Raw genomic sequence first — 25,705 nt, 5'->3', positions numbered from 1 at the left:
AATTATTATATTACTACTACTACTACTACTACTAATAATAATAATAGTGATAATAATAATAATAATAATAATAATAATAATAATAATAATAACAATAACCAAAACAAAAACAAAAATAATAAAAAAAAATAACAGTAAAAAGAGCCACGAACTTAGAACAACAAAAAAACACTAAAATCTTAAAACTTGAAAAACTTAAAACCTGGGTCTTACCGCCGTATCTGGGAAGAGATCCTGGAATCGCTGGGAAGTGATAACCTGTTGTTTCGGTTCTTGCTGATCCCGGAAGAATCGAGCTTGGCGATTGGCCTTGTCGCTGCTGTCGAACTGAAGGAGGAGGAGGAGGAACGAGGATAATGAAGGAAGTTAGTAAGATACAGGAGAATAATGAGGAAAGAAATGAGAAGAATTTGTAATGGAGTGAGGTAATTTAAGGAAACAAATGTGAAGATGTGGAGTAATGGTAGAAATAATAATGGTGATGATGATAATGGTGATAGTGATAATAGAAATAATAGTAATAATAATAATAATAATAATAATAATAATGATAACAAAAAAAAAATAATAACACATGAATGAAAATCATGGTCTGTTCTTGTTATTTTGTTTTACTCACTTACTAATTATTCATTTACTTTGTTTATTTACCCACTTATCCATCTCGTCATCTACTCACACCTTTACCCAGTTATAAAGAAAATAAAAACAATACAAAATAAATAACATAAAAAAACAAAATTAAAAAGAAAACAATCTAAAGAAAGCAATTGAAAGAAAACAATCTATAGAAAACAATTTAACGAAAGCAAACGATAAAAACAAAACAGATTTAGAAACAATAAACAATTAAAACTCACAGCATTAGCAACTCGCAGACTCTGGGATGAACGGAGGCTGTTATCCAGGCGGTCATCGAAGCTGCTGATAGATGAGGAGGAATAATGATGAGAATTATGAGGAAAATGAGGAGGTGAGGTAACAAAAAAAGGGGGAAAAAATGAAGAAGTAATGTGAGAGGATATAACAATGAGGTAAAACAAAGAAATAAAATGAGGTAAAAAGGATGTGACTATGATTTAAAATGAGGTAAAGATTAGGTAAATAGGAAGTAAGGAGACTGAAGAAAGAAAATGAGGTAAAACAAAAAATAAGGTAAGGTAATAAAAAGGAAAAATGTGGAAGGAAGGTAAACAAAACAAAACAAAACAAGTAAATGAGGACACAATGATTTACAAAAAAAGGTAAATGAGATGATGGAATTTTGAGGTAAAAAAAATGGAGGTTGGGTGATAAAAAAATAAAAAAATCGATGAGGTATCCATAACAGAAACCCACACGTCTTTAAGAAGAAACCTCACCTCACAGAAGACGTAAGAGGTTCTGTAACGGGCCTGACGGGGTTGGTCCGAGTTCGAGGGTCCGTGATCCTGACGGTGGACACGCCCGAGCCCGCCTGCGTCAGGTTGCACACTACATTACGTGGCCAGTCGCAGGTCTGCAGTTCGTGGCTGTGGAGAAAAAAAAGCGGTTGTAGTGGTAAATGTAGAGCTGTTGCGAAGAAGTCAGTATATGAATATGCGGATGAATGAATAGAGAATTAGATGGGCTAATACGTAAATTTAAATGAATCAATAACAAAGTAAATAGATATATTAATAGATAGGATAGATAAGTAAGTAAATAAATTAATAAATTGATAAAATAATGTAAAAAATAACGTTTAGAGATAATGAAGAAACAAGTATCTTTGTTAAAATCATGACAGAGATTAGATTTTTTCCTTAGTTCGAAAACGTGCATCAATAACGTACCTGTAGACGAGTCCTCCAGTACAAGACTCCTGAAGGGCTCCACCGAACACGCAGACGTAGTACTGGGAGCAGTCAGTCGGGTGCGGGTAGTAACCGAAGTCTTCAGGGCAGTTGAAGTCGGCTACTTCGGATTTGCCGGCCGGGACGCGCTGACGTCGACGACCTCCGCTGATCGATCTCTGCTGACACGCCGCGAGTCCTGGGGAGGGAGAGGAAAAGGGTTATTGAGGGGTAAAGGGTTGGGGTGTGGGAGGTGTAAGTGTGTGCAGATTGTGTTTTTCGCTCTTTCGGATATGATTTTTCTCTTTCTTTCTTGGATGCGATTCTCTCTTTATTTCTTTCTTTCTTCGTACCTCTCTCTCTCTCTCTCTCTCTCTCTCTCTCTCTCTCTCTCTCTCTCTCTCTCTCTCTCTCTCTCTCTCTCTCTCTCTCTCTCTCTCCCTCCCTCTTTCTTTCGATATACCTATTTTGCCTATCTATCTATCAAAAGGTCTATTCATCAATACATACGTGTTCATGCATAGTCAATACGGCGTATTTCTTTTCCATTCCCGCCCTCAGTTAACCCCTAGTATTACAAAGTACGTGTTGACGTTGCCGATGTTGTTCAATCAGAAACGCCATCACGGTTAATTACGATCATCCACGCGGGGAACCGTCATGGTGCGTATGGCGGCGAAATGGGAAGATTAATCACGTGACCTTTATGTATCGAGGGATTTAGCGAGCGTGTGAAGAAGCGGTTCCTTCCCCCCTCACCAACCCCTCTTCTCCTCCTGTCCCCCCCCCCTTTCCTCCTCTTCACTTCATGCTCCCCTTCCTCCTCTCCCTCTCCCCTCTCCCCCCGCCCCTTTCCCCCTCTACTCCCTCACCCCACGACCCGGCCATGGCTTATAACCGAATCACACATGAATATTTACGACTCATTATATGTGGAACGTGTACAATGTCGGGCATTTAACACAAATCGCCTTTGCTATGTATTCATCGTTGAAAATCATGAAGGCTTGTCATGGTGATGTGCCGAGGACCGAGAACAGGTACTTTGTGGCTGCGGTGTTATGGTAGTTAATAGTACAGAACCGTAATGTACCATAGACACTAGTTTCCGAGAGCGTGCTTTAAATTTTCTCGTATTGCATGCCCCATATATAGCGTACATATTCAATAAGGAGAGGAGAAGAGGAGAGAAGGAGAGGAGAAGAGGAGGAGGGGAGGAGAGAAGGAGAGGAGAGGAGGAGAGGAAGAGGAGAGAAGGAGAGGAGGAGAGGAAGAGGAGAGAAGGAGAGGAGGAGAGGAAGTGGAGAGAAGGAGAGGAGGAGAAGAGGAAAGGATGAAAGGAGGAGAGGAGAGGCCTTTGAGCAAAACCTGAATAACGCAAGAGGGTTAGAGGGTGAGGTTGTAGTAGGGTGGGGGGGGGTAGGGGCTGTTGCGTCACGCCCCCCCCTTACCCCCTGACGCCATAGAAGTGGCTGAAAGGGGGGGGGGAGGGGTAGGGGAGATATATGCCCCGACAGTAATTGCCTCATACGCACATCGTGAGCAACTCGGTGTGCATGTCTGAGTGTGTGTGTGTGTGTGTGTGTGTGTGTGTGTGTGTGTGTGTGTGTGTTTGTATGTGTGTGTATGTGTGTGTGTGTGTGTGTGTGTGTGTGTGTGTGTGTGTGTGTGTGTGTGTGTGTGTGTGTGTGTGTGTGTGTGTGTGTGTGTGTGTGCATGTGTGAGGAGGGGGGATGCGTGCGTGCGTTCGTGCGTGCGTTCGTGCGTGCGTGTGTGCGTACGTATTTGCGTGTGTATGCTGTTAACACCTACTTCCGTGCGTGTCTAATAATGTGCTGGCGTTCCTGCGTTCATGCATGCGCGTGTGAGTGTAAAGTCTGAATGCTTCAATGTTTTTCCTTTCTTTTACTCTAATCTCAGAGAAACTATGCGAAAAATAGATGGATAGATACATAGATAGACATATAGACAGATAGATATATAGATAGATAGAGAGATAGACAGACAGACAAACGAATGGATAGATAGACTGATATATAGATTAAAGACATGAACTTGCATAGATAGACTGAATGGATAGATAGACTGATATATAGATTAAAGACATGAACTTGCAGCTCGATAGACAGATAAATAGACCGACATTACAGATAAATAGATAGATAGATAGACCGATAGAAAGAGGAGGCACAGCGGAGGAGAGGGAGGAGGAAGGGGAAGTGTAGCAAGGGGGTTGAGGCGAAGGAGGGGGAGGGAGGGAAGGAGGGAGGAAGGGGGTGGGGAGAGCCCTTTCACCTCAGCGAGTGGAGTGATTGCATCATCGTCTGCGTGGGAGGAGATATCAGGGCGCTTGTCCCTCTGATCTCGAGGGATATGTGTGTGTGTGTATTATATATATATATATATATATATATATATATATATATATATATATATATATATATGTATATATATATATCATATACGTGTATATATATATATATATATATATATATATATAAATGCATATATAGAAATATAGACAAATAATCAGATAGATTGATTAGATTGATTGACAGATATCGATATAAATATAAAAAGAGATATGGATATAGATGTAGATATAGTTATATATTCATGAAAGAGTTAGAGAAAGGAATTCTAACATGACTAACGGCGTCAAGGTTTTGCTGAAGAACTAGATCAAATGAGCAGTCGGCATCTGACCGTTGAATTTAGAAAGTGTACAAACAAACCGATTCTGTTCGGTCTATCAATGGGGTTTCTCCACAAGGAACGAACATAACTTGTATGAATTTAATTATAATTTCTTTATAGTGTCGTTATAGTGAATCAATCTAGGTACATGTATCGTTATGAAGGGCATTTACATTACCTAAACCCACATAGAGTTGTCTGGAGTTAATACGAAAGAGAAAATTTATTGCATTGCTTGATCAGGTGAATGATTTGGGATCACGACCGGAACAACACAGAGGCTGTAATTTTCTCTCTGTATCAATATCATTATCGAAAACTACATATGAGATCTGAACAACATCCTTCCCTGTAGATCGGATTACGTAATGACTGAATAAAGAAACGTTTTCCCTGAAGCTAAAACGACACAAATTGGTCCCTTTTTTAATGTATAAAGCTGATGAATAATTCAGAGATCTAATAACCAATTTTAAACTCATCATATACCATCTACATACGATTATATGTGATTAGAGGAAACAGTTACGTACTCTGTGATTACTTTTAAGGTCTCATTTGACTGAATTCAATAGTAACTGTCTGAAGATGTTGGCGAGTTATCATACTGTAAGAAATGGTGTATTTAGGACTTTGAACTCACATATACCATGGACACCTAGTAAGCATAAGATACTAATTATGAATAATAAATAGATAAAGTGATGCGTTAAAATAAAACAGAGAGACAGACAGACAGGGATCATATTCAAGTGAAAGAAAGATATAACACACCACCGACTGCGTACCTGCTTCTAACTCTGCCTTTCCCATGCATGTGTACTTTAGTTCCTGTAGTCTGGGAGCCTGCACGCGACGGCTTGTGTGTGGGTTGCCATTGTGTATGCAAAGAGTCGCGAATGTGTGTAAAAGTGAAGGTGTAGGATGCTACGTTCGTGCGAGAGGTGTTACGTTACAATAGTCGCAGCTTCCTGGAAGATGATCACTGTCGCCGGACCGTCACGCCGTACGAAATTCATTCAATAAGGAAAATATAAAAAAAGGAAAAAGGAAAACTGGTAGGATATAGAAAATGAAAAAGAGAAAAAGGAAAAGAGTAAGTAGAGAAAAGGAGAAACCAGAAGAAAATAGAAAAAAAAAAAAAAAGGAAAAGAAAACAGAAAATATTAGAATTGAAAAAGAGAAATTGAAAGAAAGAAAAAACAAATAAATAAAAAAACATTGTGCTAAACCATGTCCCAACAAGATAGTCATTTCCGCATCAAACGATAAACCTCAAGCATTCACTTCAAGCGCTTTCGGTGAATGCTCGCGAATATCGGCCATTAATCATGCATTTCTTAATCGAGCTCTCTCATGGCGCATGGACCCCCCCTCACCCCCTTCCCCCTCCCGGCGAGAATGTAATTGAAACGCCTGACACATCTCAACGACGGGGGGGGGGGGGGGGGGGGCGGAGAAGGAGGAAGGGAGGAAGGAGAAAGGGGGAATGAGAAGGGGGGAGAAGAGGAGAGGAGAAGGGGAAGGAAGGAGGGAGATGTGGGTGGGGGGGAGGGAAGGAGGGAGGAGGAGAGGGTGTGAGGAAGAAGAAAGGGGGAGGAGGGAGGAGAAGAGGGAGAAGGGGAGGAAGAAAGGGAGGGGGGAGGAGGGGAGTATCTCTCTCTCTCACACACACACCACCACAGAAACGATCCCGTACGCAAGTGACTGTGAGAACACTATTAACGGTCGTCCAAGATCACGCTGGGATTTCATCTCTCCAGACTGTGTGCTCCGTTGTGGTTTTTTTTTGTTTTTCATTTTTCTCTTTCACTCTTTACGTTTTCTTTTTATATCTCTTCTATCTTTACGTTTTCTTTTTATCTCTCTTCCATCTTTATCACTTTGTTTCTATCTTCGTTTCTTTATATTTTATTTTTCTCTTCTCCCATCGTATATGTTTCCAGAGATACATATCCTAAAAAGACGATATATATATATCACGATTTCATCGATAATACCTGCTTTTATTTACATTCCTTGTTAATATAATTAAAATGTCTAAAGTCTCTCGCGCATTTCACCAGCGTTGAACCTGTTATTATTTTTTGTGTGTCGAGGTCAGTACAGAATGCAATAAGTAGATTACGATCGTCCTATAATTGCATTTTAAAACGCCTGCCAAAGGGCCTGATACATTGTGATTAATGAACGCACGATTGAAGCCCCACGAAGCGTATGATTAGGGAAATCGCAGCAGTTTGTCGTATAATCAGTACCGTTTGGTGAGCGCTAGTCCAGTCTTCTTTGTGAAAATGTTAGTATTTTTCTTTGTATTTTTTTCTGTATTTTCTTTCGTTCTCTCTGTGTCTCTGTCTCTTCTTCTTTCTGTTTGTCTGTCTGTTTCTCTTTCTATTCTAGTTTCTCGTTCTCTTCCTCTTTTTTCTATTCTCTTTCTCTTTCTCTCACTCTCACTCACTCATTCACTCATTCGTTCATTCATTCTCATTCATTCTCCCTCTTCCCTCCCTCCCTCCCTCACCACTCTCACAGCCTCACAGAACATGAGACACTGTCGAAGTCACGCCCGCCAAAAAAAAAAAAAAAAAAAATCTCAAAGTACTTTCACTCCCACGCGCTAAGCAAGTGTTCTCACGGACCCGCTTATACAAATCCCACGCCCGTGAGATCAAGAAGGTGTCAGTAGGCCCAGAGGTTAGGACTGTGGGCGTACTAGATGGGCGTGTAGTGCTTGATATTGGGGTTTGCGTGGGTTCGGTTGCGTGCATGCATTGTGTATGTGTTTATTTTTTTGTTGTGAGACTTGTGATGGATATGCATGATATAATTCTAGTATCTCAGCTTAAGTATTTACTTATTTGTATGTTCTTTGGTGATATTACATCGAAAACCTATTGGGCGTAACATATACGCTCTAATTTAGGCCTAAGTTACAAATAAATCTAACTTACTTTGGCATACGTGATGTAGCTAATGATACCCCAAATTGCTGAGAGGCAAGACGACGTATTAAGAAAAAAACATGAAGAAGACATTAGACTGAAAGTATAACATGAGGTATTTCTCTTTTACACGATACTTTTATGGGGCGACGCCTGTAAACCATGCCCAGGCAGCTTCCTACAGTTTCTACGAATGTTAAACTCATAATCTTAACCGGGAGATTCTTCTTCTCTTTATTTTTTGTTTTTATCATGTTTTTTTACTTTTTTTTTCTTTCGTTTTTTCTCTCTCTCTCTTTGAGTAATTGTTTTTTTTTTTATCTTAAACTACACCGAGTGAGAGAGGGCGGGCACGTAAAGGAGCGGTTGGGGGTGGGAGGGGAGGTGATGGGGGTGGGGGTGCGACCAAGAGGGTCAAAGGTCAAGGAAACTTTGGCGTAGTAAAGTAAGAAGCCCCGTGATGGCAACACCGGAAGACAACAATACCGGTAGGGCCTCAACCTGACCTCAACCGGGAGCACATCAGCTGGTTCTCGTATAAACGCTCGATGTGTGTATGTGCATATGTTTGTATGAATTGTATGCATTTTTTTGTGTATACTCTCTGCCGTACAAAGGGTCAGAGATTCATCATACAGTCCTAAAACATCTTAGAGGAAAACATGGGTAAAGAACCTCTAACATCTAGCTATAACACCGCAATCCCAAAACCATACTACACACACAGAACACCACAGACTTCAACAAACACAATGTAAATACCCATAACTCTAACACATCCTAGCTAACGCTAACGCAACGCCCACGTGCTCAACCATACCCATAACACTACACAGTAACCTATAGTAAAACACTAGAGACGTCTCATGTAGCTGCTACATTACGAGATTTTGTGAATGGAAGTCCCGCTTAGGAAAATGCCCCTCGATGAATGGATTAGGCCGTAAAACGGGTTAAACAAGGTCTATAGGTGAGGATTTGCATAACCCACGAAACAATGGGGCGTAGATCACAGTCCTCATTGAGAGTCGGGAGTGCTGTAGTGTTGAGCAGAGGAGGGGGGCACCTCAAAGCACCGAGGTCATTTTGTTAAAACTGTTGAAATCCCTTTGGACGCCTGGTATCTTGCCTCGTTCATCTTGAAAACATCTCCTACGATCGACATGAATTTCTTTCCTAAGAAACTTTTATCGGATCACACACTACGACGAATTATTAAAGGTATTAGTTACTATCTGTTTCCTCTCCGGTCGCATTTACTTTCCATTTCACACAAAGCTCCTGCCACGCCACGCTCCACTAGCCTCAGAAATGTTACACTTTCTCAAATCACGAAGTAACTTTAAATGATTTTATTAGCGTCATACTTTCATAACGTACTGTTCTCAGTGTGAAATTATAGGAATAAATGAACGATACGGATGAATAGATGGATAAACGCAGAGAACCAGGTTGATAGATATATATATATGTATATATATGTATACGTATACCCACACACATGTGTGTGTATATATATATATATATATATATATATATATATATATATATATATATATATATATATATACCTGTGTGTGTATATATATACACATATACATATATGTATACATATATATACACATATATTTTTGTATATATATCCATATATATATACGTATATGTATATACATATACATATATTCAAATATTTATTTGTTCATTTATTTATGCATATAGAGTGACAGATACTGACATATTCACTTATCTGCAAATTCTCCATGAATCACCCCCCCCCTGACCCACCTACCCACCCCTCTCCCAGCTGTGAAACCCGCCATGTCTATCTCCGTGTCAATCGCTCATCCACCAAGAAAAAAAAGACGTCCCACTCGCGTCATCTCGAGAGAAACGTACGAGTGGGAAATTCAAAGGATAACGTGCGTAGTGAGAGAACCCCATGATGACGCAATATCGGATCAGCTGGAGGGCTGGGCGAGTGTGTGTGTGTGTGTGTGTGTGTGTGTGTGTGTGTGTGTGTGTGTGTGTGTGTGTGTGTGTGTGTGTGTGTGCAGATCGGAATTGTCTTGTCTTCATCTATAGTACTATAGTAGCTTCGTATTTATCATTACTGTTATCATCATTATCATTATCATTATCATCATCATTATTATTATCCTTATTCTCATCGTTATCATTATCAATATATTTTTCTTATCATTATCATTAACTTTATTATCGCCATCATCATTATCATCACCGTTACCGCTATTAACCATCTTCCCCCTTCTCCTCCCCTTCTTCCTCATTATAAGTTCCATATTTACTTATACACCCTAATAAGCATAACAACAAAGAAACAATACCTAAGAATTCGTAACATTCATAATGATTTGCAATATTTCGTCACAGTGAGAGAGAATGTGGGTTTAAATACAAGAAAGGCTAGTGAACTCTCCTTGCCTAATCGTGTGCACTGATAAGATGAACATTAAGGGGCTGTCGGGTTATCTGAAGATGTTTATAACACGAAGACGCTGGTTTCTTCTGCCTGATTGCGTTGTCTGCTTTTATGTATTGTCCAAGTAAGAATTTACATCGATTTTGTATTGCATTTTGTATTATTTTCGTGTAAGACGTTCCGAAAATTGGATATTCTTGACGTGGAAAATCTACGCGTACCTTGAGTCACTTGATAACTTGGCGGTAATTTAAAGACATTAGTGAAGGACGGACCCATAGCGTAGCAGGTTTGAGAAAGTGAAGAGCCATTTTCTTTATCCCATAGATCAACATTTACCGATTACGAGAACCGGTATGTTTCTTGCAAGGCATATTGTATTGCAAATAGGAACAGAAGTGGTCTAGAGACGCGGAGGATTTTGCATAATAAAGGGATATGTAAGTTGCAAATTAACATGTGAAGAATAATGTTGAAGAACAGATTTAGTAGATGTAGAACAGCCGAGGAATACGGAAGACAAAAATGAATAACAGAAAATAACAGAAAAGTAAAAAACAGAATGATAAATAAAGAATAAATAACGATGTTATTGACATAATGATAGCCACATATCCACATAACCATAAACACCCATATCGACTAACACCTCAATCACTTTAACTATGCATACACACAACACACACACACACACACACACACACACACACACACACACACACACACACACACACACACACACACACACTCACACACACAACCAATCCACCATGCGCGTAGATGCTCCAGTCAACTTCCCAACACCGCCATGCACAGACCACTTCGACGTAAGTTACTCATCGAGAAAAAAAAAGGAAAAAAATAGGCCAGCACGTGCAAAACAGGTCCTCAACGGTGGGTGCGGCTGCCGTTGCTGTCGTGTTTAGTGGACCAGGAGCGAAGGTGTGTGAGAGGCAAAGGGAAGGCTGGGGAAGCTTGGGAAAGTCTTGCTTCGATTAGGGTTAATCGGCGTGTGAGATTCATTTTCACGTAAGAGATACAATGTGCTTGGGTTGGAGAGCGAAGAGAGAGAGGGGGAGAGGGAGAGAAGAGAGAATAAAGAAGAGAGAAGATAGAAGAGCGAGGAGAGAGTGAGGGGGGTGGAAGAGAGAAAAAATAAGAAAGAGATAATATATATATATAAGAGAGAGAGAGAGAGAGAGAGAGAGAGAGAGAGAGAGAGAGAGAGAGAGAGAGAGAGAGAGAGAGAGAGAGAGAGAGAGAGAATAGAGAATAAAGAAGAGAGAGGGGAGAGAAGGAGAGAGAGAGAGAGAGTAGAGAATAGAGAATAAAAACAGAGAAGAGAGAGAGAGAGAGAGAGAGAGAGAGAGACAGAGAGAGAAAGAAAGAAGAAAGATGAAGAAGAAGAAATCAGGCAGTAGCCTAAAAACAACAACTCACCTGCCTGTCCCTTCGCTCAGACTTTCTCAAATTCCTCATTAACACTACTTTCATCAGCGAAACTCACGCCTTTTGGACATCTGCTTTGTTATACTCTCTGTACTAATTTCTCCATGCTTATTAGAGTAGATGAATAGGCGTGTACGTACTAAATATATCATAGTTGGTGTCTTTTATATTTTCTCTCTGTCTTTTTTTTGTATATTTTCTTTCTTTTCTTTCTCTTTTTCCTTCTGCTCCTCCGCCTCCTGTTTTTCATCATCCTTTTTATTATTTTTCTTTTTCTTCTTCTTCTTCAGCTCCTCTTTCCCTCCTTCTCCTCTCCTCCTCCTCTTCTCGTACTTCTTCACCTCTCCTTCTTCTTCGTCTTTTTCTTCTCTCTCCTCCTCCTCTTGGCACTTTTTCTTCTTCTTCCTCTTCCTCTATATTCTCCTCCTCATACATCTACTTTTTCTTCTTCTTCTGGCTTCGGTGTTTCTGTCTTTACTCTTCTTCTTATTTTCTTGTTATTTTTTTATATCTTGCTCTTGCTGACTCACAAACGAGGGCTTTTAAATCTCGTCATTCAGTCACGTTCTTCAAATCATATATTTTTTTTTATTTTTGTCTGATTACATTGATTTCATACGATTCATCAAATTATTTTGTTTTCTTTTTTTCGGCACGACGGGAAAAAAAATCTGATTTTGTAATAGATCGTGTAATACTCACTCTAAAGTGATATTTATGATAAAAAGTGTGACTTAAGAGTTTGGGAATGACTGCGTACTTTACACTGACAATAACCTGTGAAAATAAACATTACACGCAACTGTATCATTTCGAAAGAATGCCAGCTTGTAACATCAAATCGAGATTCATTAGACTGGAGCAAGTATTTGGGTGTGAGCACGTGACATCAAGAACGAAAATAGAAGAAAAATAACATTCCTTTTCGAATAACAAATAAAAGGGAAGATGGAAGAAAAACAGAGAGAAAAGACAACATAAACGAAAGGATAATATAAGAAACAAACGTATTTGAAACGTTTTGTTAATTAGTCAATCTCGATGTTGATGAAATGCTTCAACGAGACAACGTATCACGGGCGTTGATGTTCATTTGTTCTTCCCAGGGTTGGCGGGGTGGGATGGGGGGGGGGGGGGGGGCTTGCACAATTCTGGCCACCTCATAAGTAGACGTGCGAGCAGAGGTTACTTTTTCCTCACATTGTTTGCTGTGCCCGAAACCCCGGGTCTTTTCCCCCCCCCCCCTTTCCCCCCCTTCTCCCTTCCCTCTTCCTTAATCTCCTCTCCTTCCTTCTTTCCTTCCTTCCCCTCCTCCTTCCCCCTTCCTTCCTCTCCTCCTTCTAACTTCCTTCTCCTCCTCCTTTTCACTCCTTCCTTCCTTCCCCTCCTCCTTCCCCCTTCCTTCCTCTCCTCCTTCTAACTTCCTTCTCCTCCTCCTTTTCACTCCTTCCTTCCTTCCCCTCCTCCTTCCCCCTTCCTTCCTCTCCTCCTTCTAACTTCCTTCTCCTCCTTTTCACTCCTTCCTTCCTTTCTTTCCCCTCCCCCTCCCCCTTCCCTCACCTCCACCCCTTATTTCCTTCCGCTAACCACATCATTGCATTTTACGAAGAGTCTTTGCACCCAGAACACGCAACTACACATTGCAAATGTTTTCAGAATCCGTTCGTATATCTATACAAATCTTATCAATGTATCAATTCTTATCAATTCTCATATCATTCGACCCGATATTCATACCTTGCAACTCGCATACAAATGTGTGTATATATATAGATGTTTATATATATATATATATATATTGTTGCTGCTGCTGTTGTTGTTATTGTTTGAGGCTCCAGACGATTAATATTCTCTGTAGTTTGATGCTATTACGAACACTCCCTGTCTGTATTGCATAACTATGTTTTGTGTGAGTGTGACCTCGCATCCCAAATAACTTTTCATTTTCTCTTTCTTTCTCTTCTGTGACATCCACGGTGATCAGAATGTATAACAGCGACGTGCAACAACAAACGAGTCAATTAACCCAACGAGCTGAACGATAAACACACAATCTCAATTGGTAACCCCCCCTCCTCCCACACACACACACACACAATTAATAATACGAAATAGGATATTGCTAAAACCATCTCACTGAATCATCTACTCGCATTTCAAGTTGCACGTTTCACCGCAAGATTGAAACCTCTTTCGTGCAATAGCTTCGAGACAGATTGCAATTCCCTTGTTAAGCGATCGAACACCACGCGAAAGGCCTGTGGAGAACGGGGCCCGAGGCAGCTGTACACTTCCGCGGTGATCTGACTCTTTGCCCATATAACCGCGGGAGAAGAAAGTGCAAAAACAACCCTCAGCCATGTAGCAATGATAAAAAAATGTATAAATATATAAATATACAAAGAGAGAGAGAGAGAGAGAGAGAGAGAGAGAGAGAGAGAGAGAGAGAGAGAGAGAGAGAGAGAGAGAGAGAGAGAGAGAGAGAGAGAGAGAGAGTTTGTGTGTGTTTATGTATAAGTATACTAAAAAGATTAATTAATAAAGAAGACACACCGATGCACTCACAAATACACAATTTGACATGTGTAAATGCAAACACACACACACACACACACACACACACACACACACACACACACACACACACACACACACACACAGAATACATGAAACAATGCGTTGTTTAATTATCATGTGAAAACGTGCTTTATCCAGTGAATTAACCCAATTTCGTAATGGTGGTTTCTTTATTTTTATTTTTTTTTTTCTCTTTCTTTATATCATTTTTATTTACTTCCATCTGTCGTGCGTTCGTGTTAAGGAGTATGTGTGTTTACGTGTGTGTTTTGCGTGTTTGAGTGTGTGTGTGTGTGTGTGTGTGTGTGTGTGTGTGTGTGTGTGTGTGTGTGTGTGTGCTAAAATAATACACACAGATGGATGTAACTGCACTACTTTCATGAATGACGCAATACATGGGTGCGGTTCATGTCCAATTTTCCTGTCATAGATCCATGCGTTAAGGTTAAAAAAAGATCAATATGTTATAATGCAAAAGGGAAATTCTTGCAAGTGTATGTGGCCCAAAGTAAAAGAAAATACGTAATTGAGGAATAACAATTAAGGAAAATAAAAGATATTTACGTGGTACATGGAAATCGCTTCTGTAAGGGTCTCGAAAACTTTTTTTTTTGAATTATGCGGCGTGCGGCTCGTCGATATATATATATATATATATATATAGATAGATAGATAGATAGATAGATAGATAGATAGTTAGATAGATGGATAGATAAACAGATAGATATTTGTGTTTATGTGTTTTCATTTTTTTATACAATTACTAGTAGCTCGTCCATCTACATTGTAATTTGATGTGAACACGAGTCTGTAGTTATCCTTATATATGGAATAAAACTCACAAATGGGCACATCCGCCACAGATATTTTATTTGCAAACTACTTGGTACGTTTAACAGCAATTCGAGAGACACAGTAAATGGATTTAAGCCATCGCATTTCCTGAGAAACAAGCCAGTTTCTAAGGTACACGAGTCCTGTGCTATGGACCAGACCCCTTGCGCGATCGTTGACAAACAAGGGAACCTCAAGTTTAGGTCTGAGCTGGCCCGCCCATAACCCGGCCGCGTCAGCCCATGTGCCACCCACGCCTGACTTACGCGACCATAACCACGCCCTCGCGCCTTCCCAGGGACTGACTGGCGCCCCCGGTCTCTCGTAGACACGTCTGTGTGTGCCGGTGATAAAATGTGAGAGAGAGAGAGAGAGAGAGAGAGAGAGAGAGAGAGAGAGAGAGAGAGAGAGAGAGAGAGAGAGAGAGAGAGAGAGAGAGAGAGAGAGAGAGAGAGAGAGCAGAACAAAAAACTCCAAGCTAGATTCTATATTACAGTAACCATGTATGTTCTGTCTGCCATCGTATAACGCAAGTTAAACTATAATGGTAGGTTAGGATACAGTCAGCTGAGTGTGGTTACTACTGTGGTTGTTTGGCTCGTCCAATAAGCCTGTATGTGGCTGTTTATTTTTGTTTGTGTGTGTGCGCATGGCTACCTTCTTTTTCCATTAAGGTCTGTGCGTGGAAGAATTTGTCTACATTCCGAGATCGTAGCGTGTCTTGCCTTACAATAAGAATGGAAAGTAAGATTCATGTAACGATTTATCTTACCAATCTGTAAAGCTTTTTTGGGGAAAAGTGGATACATCTTCAGATTTTTTCTTTTTTTCGTTTTCTTCTTCTTCTTCTTCTTCTTTCTCCTTTTTTTTAGAACACGCAAATTAATTTTTATCCATTGAAAGAAAAACTAACAACGTTTCCTTTTCAAACCGAAACTCGTGATTTCACAGACTGTAAAATTTAATCCCATACCGGCCATAAAAATTCACTCCTAGCTATAAAAATGTTTGCGTAAAAATAGCCTTCATTAAAACCACAGCTTAGGATAGGTACCCCGAAAGACGCCTCGAGTTTTCCTTTTCTTTCTCTATCTTTCTCCCTCTCGTTTTTTATACATTTTGGGCGACCTTCAACAACAAAGGACCAAAGAGACCGAAGTAAAAGTAGTTTCAAGAACTTGGCTCTGAGGTCGCCACTTTGTGTACGTACGTACCTTGCACCGCTCCGCCCGTAGCACTAGGCGTCACAACTTTCGAGATGAAATGGGAAATAATTCATTGAAACTTGTGTGCAATCGTACGAAATTCGTTGAGAAGAAAATGGTTATTGTTATCGCGGACATATTTTAAATTTATATATTTTTTACTTTTTTTCTGGTCGTAAGTTTGATTTTGCATTTATTTTGTATTTCTAAACAAAGGAGATAAATTGTTATATATATATATATATATATATGTAAAATCTCTCAATTGCTAGGATAGATTTTTTTATTTCTAGATAAAGTAATTTTAAGAATAAGGATAGTATTATTTTTTTTTTCTATCTTGTCTCCTTAAGAAAGAGAGAGAGAGAGAGAGAGAGAGAGAGAGAGAGAGAGAGAGAGAGAGAGAGAGAGAGAGAGAGAGAGAGAGAGAGAGAGAGAGACTAAGAAAGAAAGACAAATCCTCGATTGTCAAGTACTATGACACGAGAAGATTTTCAACGCCAGAACGTCGGCCGGATTAAACGTCACCTTTGAAGCGTGTAATAGAAAAGGCAAGTGTCGTGTCGCGTGATCAAAGTATCTCCGAAACATTTATTCGCACAATCTCGACCCTCTTATTCGGACACGCCCGTCCGCGGTGGGTTGTGGTCGACGCCTGATACACGCGCGGAGAGAGGAATCTAGTCAGTCGAGCATCTAATTCCACCCACATCCACTCTATCCACACCCACTCCTCCTCCCCACACACACTTCTCTTTTCTCCCCACAACCCACTCGCCCACACATCCTCTCAATTCTGCACTCACCGCCAACCGCCCACAACTTAACCCACACCCACCCACTCTACCCCCCACACTCCCACAACCCTACCCCCATCCCCCACACCCACCATGAGTTTCTCCCCAATATAACTTTTTTTTTATTCCCGAGAGATTCTTGACGCCGCCCGACGCCACAGCCGCTGTTCCGTGACTAATTCTTTTCCGAGCGGATCAAGCGTGCACACGTGGTGATGATTACGTAAGCAAGCACGTGTGAATTCTGGTGCATTCAGGCAAGGAGATAAGTAGGTAGGGAGGGAAAGAGAGAATAAGGGAGGGAGGGAGGGAGGGAAGAAAGGGATGGAAAGAGGGAAGGAGGGAGGGAGGGAGGAAGGAAAGGGAGGGAAAGAGGGAAGGAGGGAGGGAGGGAGAAAAGAAAGGGAGGGAAAGAGGGAAGGAGGGAGGGAGAGAGGGAGGGAAGAAAGGGAGGGAAAGAGGAAAGGAGGGAGGGAGGCAAGGAAGGAGGGAAGGAAGAAGGGTGGGAAAGAGAGAGAGAGAAAGGGTGGGAAAGAGGGAGATGGGTAGGTAGGTAGGTAGGGAGGAAGGGAAGGAGGGATGGAGAAAAAGAGAGAGAGAGGTAAATAGCTAGTTAAGTAAGCAGGTAGGGAAGTAGGTAGGTAATCAAGAGACACGCAGAACAAGCGGGCAGAAAGGCAGATAGGCAAGCAGACAGGCACGCACGCATGCATAGTGGTACACGAAAGGCAGAGGAATAGACGAACACGATTGTGGAGGGGGGGCGGTGGTGCAGCCTAGCACGCGGAGGTGATGGCACGGCCTTGTACGTACGGCATAGCGTAAAAGGGGGTACGGAATATCGACTAAGGAAACCACACGCTCAAGGTATTACGTGCGAGGCCAGATGTGCATGTCCATGATTTTGCGTGAGGGGATCATGCGTGAGCGTTGTCATGCGCGTGGTGGTGACAGGTAAACCCCAAGGAGGCCAAGAGACGGTGACAGGTGTGAGAGTCTCCTGTGTGGGTGTGAGTCCAGTGGAATCACGCCCATGAAAGCATATCGAAATGAATGCGGAAATGTTTCGCAACGCAAAGAAATCTAAGGAAATGGAGATTGATTAATGGCGCATGAGACAAAGGAGTATGCGATTGCTTACATGCATACATGCGTGTGTACGTATGTGTATATGTATATGTATGTGTATGTGTATGTATGTATTTGTACACGTACTCACACACACACATACACGCACGCACGCACGCACGTACGCACGCACGCACGCACGCACGCACGCACGCACACACACACACACACATACACACACACACACACACACACACACACACTTACAAACACACCCACTCACAAGCACACAAACATACGAGCATTTCGACCTTCTAACCCGGAAAAAACAAAGCTCCAGAACACTGGTAGAGCTTCGTGACGATAAATAGAGCTTGGAGAGTAGGACTTTGCAACATGGAAAGAAAGTGCAGGCGTTGAGAGTGAAAGTGCTTGCAATGGAAAAGATGGAGCGATGCACGGCACGGCTATATTGCGGAGTTGGCTCTCGGATTCAGAGTGAATAAAATGGATCAATATATTTTTTTTCTCTGTCTAGATAGATTGATGGATTGATGGATAGATATTTAGATATACAGATAGGTAGATGGATATATAGATAGATAGATGGATAGATAGATAGACTGAATGATTGAGTGATGGATAGACAAACAGATATAAAAATAAATAGATAAATGGATAGATAGATTGATGAATATATGGATAGATAGATATATAGATATATAGCTAGCTAGCTAGATAGGTAAGTAGATAGATAGATAAACATCTAGAAATAGATAGGTAGGCTGGAAGATAGATATAGATAGGTAGGCAAGAAAGTAGGTAGGTAGGTGGGTAGATTAGTAGTATCAGATAGAGAGACGGAATCAAAGACATGGTAAGAAAAATATATGACATGAAATACGACACCGCCCCCCCCCCCCTCTCCCTGGGTGGATAAGTGTGTGGGTGGGTGGGTGGGTGGGTGGGTGGGTGGGTGGATGGGTGGGTGTTCGGGTGGGTGGGTGGGTGGGTGGGTGAATGGATGGATGGATGGAAGGATGGATGGATGGATGGATGGATGGATGGATGGATGGATGGATGGATGGATGGATGGATGGATGGATGGATGGATGGATGGATGGATGGATGGATGGATGGATGGATGGAGAGGGGGGCCGAGGGAGAGGGAGGGACGGAGGAAGGAAGGAAAGTGAGTAAGCCAGCGTGCGAGTTAGCGAGTGAGTGAGTGAACGAGTGAATGAGTGAGCAAGTGAGCGAGTAAGTGAGAGAGCTAGTGAATGAATGAGTGAGAAAGCAGGTGAGCGCGTGAGTGCGAGTGAATGAATGAATGAGAAAGCTTGTGAGCGAGTGAGTGAGAGCGAATGAATGAAAGCGGATGAGCGAGTGAGTGAGAGCGAGTGAATGAATGAGTGTAAAAGCGGGTGAGCGAGTGAGTGAATGAGTGCGTAAGCGAACGACCGAGCGAGTAAGTGAGTGAACGAGTGCGTGAGTAAGCGAGCGAGTGAGTGGCTGCAGGAAGGCGCAGTGACCTGGTTCCACAGCCAATTAATCGCGAGGCGCAGGGTTTTAGTGCGAAAGGCGATGGAAGGACGGGCTAGTAATGCAAAACGAGACGAAATGACAAGACTGGCTATTCCTCGGGTATTCCCTTCTGGGCTGGGTATGCCTAGGGGTATTCTCCTCTAATGCAAGACGGGTATTAGTCGATTTAGACTAGGCTGGGTATTCCTCGCGTATTCCATGCGTCTTCCTCGCGTATTCCTCTAAGGCGCTGGGCTGGGTATTCCTCGGGTATTCCTATCTGGGCCTGGTATTTCTCGGGTATTCCTCTAAGGGTGGGAGAGATAGAGTAAGAGGGAGAGGGAGAGGGAGAGAGAGAGGGAGAGGGAAAGGGAGAAGGAGAGGGAGAGAGTGTGTGAGGAAAAGGGAAAGGACACGCTAGTATGAAGGGATGAAGAAAGAGAAGGAAAAGGATTTATAAGTTTTATAAGGAAAGACGGAGCTAGAGTGAAGGGGCGAGAGAGGGAGAGAAGGAGGAGGAGGAAAATGATCAGCTAGTATGAGGAACCGAGAGGGGGGAGGAGGAGGAGGAGGAGGAGGAGGAGGAGGAGGAGGAGGAGGAGGAGGAGGAGGAGGAGGAGGAGGAGGCGAAGGAGGACGAGGACGACGAGGGGGAGAAAGAAAAAGAAGAAAAAGAAGAAAAAGAAGAAGGAGAAGAAGAAACAGAAGGAAAAGGAGAACAAGAGGAAGAAGAAGAAAAGAAGGAGGAGGAGGAAGAGAAGGAGTAAAGGAAAAGGACGTGCCAGATGGAAGGGCTGGAGTGCCAGAGAGGAAGAGGGCCAGCGGGTGGGCGGGTGGGCGTGAGGGTGGGAGAGCGGGATGGGTTCGCAAGGTGACCTGGTTTTCTTGGGTGAGCGTGAATCTTCTGTGCCGTTCGAGTGAAAGTACGGGCGCCCCTGAACGTCGAGTTAAAATGGCGCTGCCCGGCCGGTGGGTGAGGAGGTACTCTTTTTAAATGATGGATAACCTACACTCGATAATAGGTCAGGGCAATGCCTAATGAGATGCGTCCAGGAGAGATCCAGCTGGGCTTCTGTCGGCGCGGGAGTGAGGCAACTTGCCCTCGATTGACCCGCCATTGCAAGGTGATCGCTCGATTCGAATCCTTGCCAGACTGACGAAACGGCATGACTGTCTCATGGTGTAGCGATTAAGCTTCGAATTAAATCAATCTCATTCAGATCCCTTATAAAGGAAACCTACACAACACAAGTCATCTAACAACACCAATGACGTCCGGAAAGTTAGCCTCTGCCTTTCGTCCGTGTCACCTAATTCTAAATCTCGCACCGCATACGAATCCGAAGCCAAGGCCGCGCGTGACCGTTGAAACGACTGCCGACGGCCTTTATTTACCTGTCCTGAATAGAGACTGAGACACGGGAGCCACATTTCCACCGGGGACTCGAGAACTAGATTTTCCGGTCGGCAAGTCAGCTCCCTCTTAATTGCTCAAGGCTTCTTAGGAAATGGGCTTCGCGCATTGAAGCCCAACTTGCAAAGTCTCCTCCAACCTTGTCATCTTTTATTAAATCAACACCTAGCGTTTGTAAACAGATCCTCAACATTGTATATATTTATTTAATACGATTAGCCATTAGCCTAACCTCTTACCCTAATAAAACCGGACTCAGGAACATCGCATAGTAACAAGGTCGAGACGAAAGCTTAAAGGTCATCGTCAAATTTTAAAAAAAGAAGAAAAAAAGAAAAAAATGCCATCCATCCGTCTCATGAATGGCCTCGACGTTACGAACGAGACAAGTGTTGATGTGAAGGATTTAAGAAGAAAAAAAATTACGAAACGAAACGATACAAAATAAAAATAATAATAATAATAATAATAATAATAATAATAATAATAATAATAATAATAATGTAGGGATAAAGAAGAGGATAAAATAAATAAATAAATAAACGATTGAAAAATAAAATTATAACCAAAGTGGAGTGGGATGAAGCAAGACAAGACCGTATCTGCAAAAATATCGCGTAACATTTATTCATCTATTTTTATCTGTGCAGCTATTACTAATATAAGCATGTATATATATTCATATATATATATATATATATATATATATATACATATATATATACATATATATATACATATATATATATATATGTGTGTATATATATATATGAATACATATATGAATATATATATGTATATATACATATATATATGTGTATATATACATATATATATATATATATATATATATATATGTATATATATACACATATATATGTATGTATATGTGTATATACAATTATACATATAATGCTCCAAACAAAAGAGAGAGAGAGAGAGAGAGAGAGAGAGAGAGAGAGAGAGAGAGAGAGAGAGAGAGAGAGAGAGAGAGAGAGAGAGAGAGAGAGAGAGCGCGAGAGAGACAGGACGAGAGCGTGCTGGTTGCGGGCTCAGGCGTCGGAACCACACCCGCGGCCGAGGTCAGTGCTAAGCGGGGAGCGTGATCTCGGGCGCTGTTATGGAGCCATTGTTTGAGCCAATTCGAGCTTTATGTGCTGGATACGTGGTCCTGTGGCTGGTTTTATATAGTTGTGTTTGTGTGTGTGTGTGTGTATTTGTGTATGTGTGTATGTGTATATATATAGACGGATAAATACATAGGTAGGTAGATAGATAGATAGATAGATAGGTAGGTAGATAGATAGAAAGATAGATAGATAGATAGAGAGAGAGAGAGAGATGGATATAGATGTAAGCACACACACACACACACACACACACACACACACACACACACACACACACACACACACACACACACACACACACACACACACACACACACACACACACACACACACACACACACACACTCACACACACACACACACACACACGTACACACCACACATTAAAATTCACACTACCTTATCTCTGTTTCCTGACCCACCCACTGTAAATACAGAAACAAGGCGACAACTCTAAATATTCAAAAGATGATCTCGATGTCTCTGTGTAAGAAAAAGTAATAGCATTCAAGGCGACGAGCCACTCCCTCGGCGCTTCCTTCAGAAAAGCCCCAGATAGGCGAAGGGAGCGGTTCTTACCACGCCCTTCCGTATGTGGTTTGTATTCAATGTCCTGGCTATGTCACTTCCTCGTTAAAGATTCGGTCAAGATAGGCCTGGTCTATTCAAGGGAGAATTTAGGTCTACTATATATAAAAAAAAAATCGTCTATTTTAGTATAACTACGAATCATATATACATTTAAATGCAAAATCATGCAAAATCAATCAATGTATTTTTCTTTCCTTTCTTTTTTACTTTTCCTCTTCTACTGATCACGTGACTCCCATATTGTTCCACGTAAATGATTCTATATAAAGATATATACATTTTTTTGTAACTGAGACTGCAAATTCACAGATGCTGACTATCGAAAATTATCAATACCCCCATTTCTCTCGTGCAACCTGCAAAGCTGCACGTCTCTTGCCTTCCTTTTATTCCTCTTCCATTCTTCATCCATCTACCATAAGATCTAAAATCTCTCTCAAGAAAAATATGAAAATATCACAAAGGGCTTGAAATTACACTCCTCGCGAAGATACAAATCACAACACATAATGGCACTGAAGTAATTGTGGGCATCTTAGACAGGTTCCTCTGCGACTGGAAATCCCTGTGATCGAGCGGCCTTGTCTGTCCCTTGAGGGTAGGAAACAGGTGGAGGGCTGATCGGGGGGGTTGATATGAGAGGGAGAGGGAGAGAGAGAGAGAGAGAGAGAGAGAGAGAGAGAGAGAGAGAGAGAGAGAGAGAGAGAGAGAGAGAGGGGGGGGAGAGGGAGAGGGAGAGAGAGAGAGAGAGAGAGAGTGAGAGAGAGAGAGAGAGAATATAAGAGAACAGAAGACAAGATATATGTGTGTGTGTGTGTGTGTGTGTGTGTGTGAGTGTGTGTGTGTGTGTGTGTGTGTGTGTGTGTGTGTATGTGTGTGTGTGTGTGTGTGTGTGTGTGTGTGTGTGTGTGTGTGTGTGTGTGTGTGTGTGTGTGTGTGTGTGTGTGTGTGTGCATATATATGTATATATACGTATATACATATACATATATATATGTATGTATACATATATATGTGTGTATATACATATATATACATATATATGTGTGTGTATATGTATGTCTATATATATATATATATATATATATATATATATATAGATATACTATCACGTGACTCGAAGATTCCACCAAGACGTCAGAGAGGAATGACAGATAATCTTCACGAGATTCTTGTTCTCAGGGTCTTCTCGCCTCTAAATCACGTGTAACGCGGCGCTCATCATTCGGGAAACAGAAGACGAGCAAGATTTTTGATGACGGAGACATTTCACGTCATTCTTTTTCTGTTTTCTTTCTTTATTTAAGTTTTTTGCTCTTCCTCATTTTCGTATTTTTTAAATCTTTCTTTTTCTTTTGTTTCCTTTGTTTTTCTTTATTTTTTCCGTGATGGTCCATAGGTGTCAAGTCACGCCGAAAGAAATTGAAGAGAATATCTATGAAAGAATGTACATATAAGCACACGTGAACATCAGCCGTGTCCTCCACTCAGCCATAGATTTTTTAAAAATGTCATGCTGAAAATGGAAAAAAAAAGAAAAAAATCCTCTTCATATAATACATCATTGCCTGCAACCTTGAGAGAGAGAGAGAGAGAGAGAGAGAGAGAGAGAGAGAGAGAGAGAGAGAGAGAGAGAGAGAGAGAGAGAGAGAGAGAGAGAGAGAGAGAGAGAGAGAGAGAGAGAGAGAGAGAGAGAGAGAGAGAGAGAGAGAGAGAGAGAGAGAGAAAGAGAGAGAGAGAGAGATATATATATATATATAGAGAGAGAGAGCCCTTAGCGACCCCTTCCAATAGGATCATCTTCAACTACATCTTCTCCATTAGGACGATACAGCCAGGAGTCGACTACAGAACGTGGGTACAGGGGGCGCTCCCAAACCGGCGTGTCCAAGGTAAGCAAGCAGGGTTAAACAAAGGGGTTGAGAGTGGTGAGTTTCAAGCAAGAAGTTTTTTTTTTTTAGAGGGGGGAGAAGGAGGTGGAGGGGGGTTGGGGGTAGGATTTGGGTAGATAGAGGGGGGGTGAGAGGGGGGTAGGGGGCAGGTTTTTGAATAGAGAGAGGGGGTTGGAAGGTGGGGGGGTTGAGTATTGGGAGGTGAGAGGGGGGGGGGGCAGGTTTTTGAGTAGAGAGGGGGGGGGGGAGGTGAGACGGGTGGGGGGAGGGGGGAAAAGGTTTTTGAGTATGGGGGGGTGAAAGGGGGAGTTTTAAAGAGGAGAAAGAAAAGAAGTTGGAAAGGGAGAAAATGAGAAGTGGGAAGAGGAAGAATTAATAGAAATATAGCCAGAAGATGCCATTAAATATTTAAAGAAATGAGAGAGAGGGAAAGGTTTCTAAAGAAGGGGTAGAAGAGGAGAGGTTTCTAAAGAAGGGGGAGAGGAGGAAAGGGGAATGGGATAAAGGTTAATGGGTGATTGGAGAAACAGAGAGAGGTTTTGGGGAAAAGGAAAAGGGGGGGGGGACGGGCGCCAATAAGGATTATCTAACTTCTGGAAAGGATTTGAGTCCAAGGTAACATATTCCATAAGTGATATTGTTGCATAGGCGGCTCATTAAGAATAAATAACTTGGAAGGACTTCAATTCTTGTGTTATTTATATGCTGATGATTTTCATATCAGATCATTACACAGAATGGTATCCTATAATTCTTTGTTATATCCACATTCTTTCTCTCTCTATCTATCTATCTATCTATCTTTCTCTCTCTTTCTTTATCAATCAATCTATATCTCTTTTCTCTTTTTCTCTCCTTATCCATTTTTCTCTCGGCTCCCCTCTCTTTCCTGTCTTTCCCTCTCCCTTTCTCCCTCTCTTTCATTCTCTCTCCTTCCTTTTTCACGATCATTCTCCCCTGCCAAACAGACGCTTCATTGCACAAGACGGACATTGCATCGAGGTCCCTTAGGTGAATACAGTCGCATGGGCGTGTTTGCAAGACCAACCCTTCTCCTTGGCGACTGGTCCTGTTCTTCTAAGTAAAAACCAGGATATCGAGGCCTTGAGATACTTAGACCCCCTCGGGCACTAGAGATGCTGCATCCCGCCCATCTCCAGTTTTAAATAGGAGTAAAAACAGAATGAAAAAAAACGGGTAACTCATCTTTTGTCAGTCCTTGTGGACAGTTACTTGAGCCTAAGGGATATGTTTTTTGTTTTGTTTTAAGAATAAGGAGGGGAAAGAAGGATCGGTATATATGAAGAAAGAAAAAGAGGCTACACTTGGGA

General features: G+C 41.7%; 1 protein-coding gene across 15 annotated transcripts in view; it reads right to left on the bottom strand.

Annotated features, from left to right (window-relative positions):
* Nucleotides 1–25,705, bottom strand: part of LOC125028522 (flocculation protein FLO11-like) — a 106,203-nt gene that overhangs the window by 21,840 nt on the left and 58,658 nt on the right. For 14 of the 15 annotated variants that reach the window (XM_047617874.1, XM_047617875.1, XM_047617880.1 and 11 more), the window contains exons 3-6: nucleotides 1,815–2,013; nucleotides 1,362–1,511; nucleotides 861–924; nucleotides 214–327 (exon numbers count right to left, since the gene is read on the bottom strand). In XM_047617874.1, the coding sequence (XP_047473830.1) occupies nucleotides 214–327; nucleotides 861–924; nucleotides 1,362–1,511; nucleotides 1,815–2,013 (527 nt within the window). The remainder of the gene's footprint in view (nucleotides 1–213; nucleotides 328–860; nucleotides 925–1,361; nucleotides 1,512–1,814; nucleotides 2,014–25,705) is intronic. The other variant, XM_047617878.1, reaches the window with a different exon arrangement.

This window comes from Penaeus chinensis, chromosome 9, assembly GCF_019202785.1.
Source record: "Penaeus chinensis breed Huanghai No. 1 chromosome 9, ASM1920278v2, whole genome shotgun sequence".
NCBI classification, from domain to species: domain Eukaryota; kingdom Metazoa; phylum Arthropoda; class Malacostraca; order Decapoda; family Penaeidae; genus Penaeus; species Penaeus chinensis.
The sequence above is the reverse complement of the archived record's forward strand: the minus strand, read 5'-3'. Positions and strand labels throughout refer to the sequence as shown.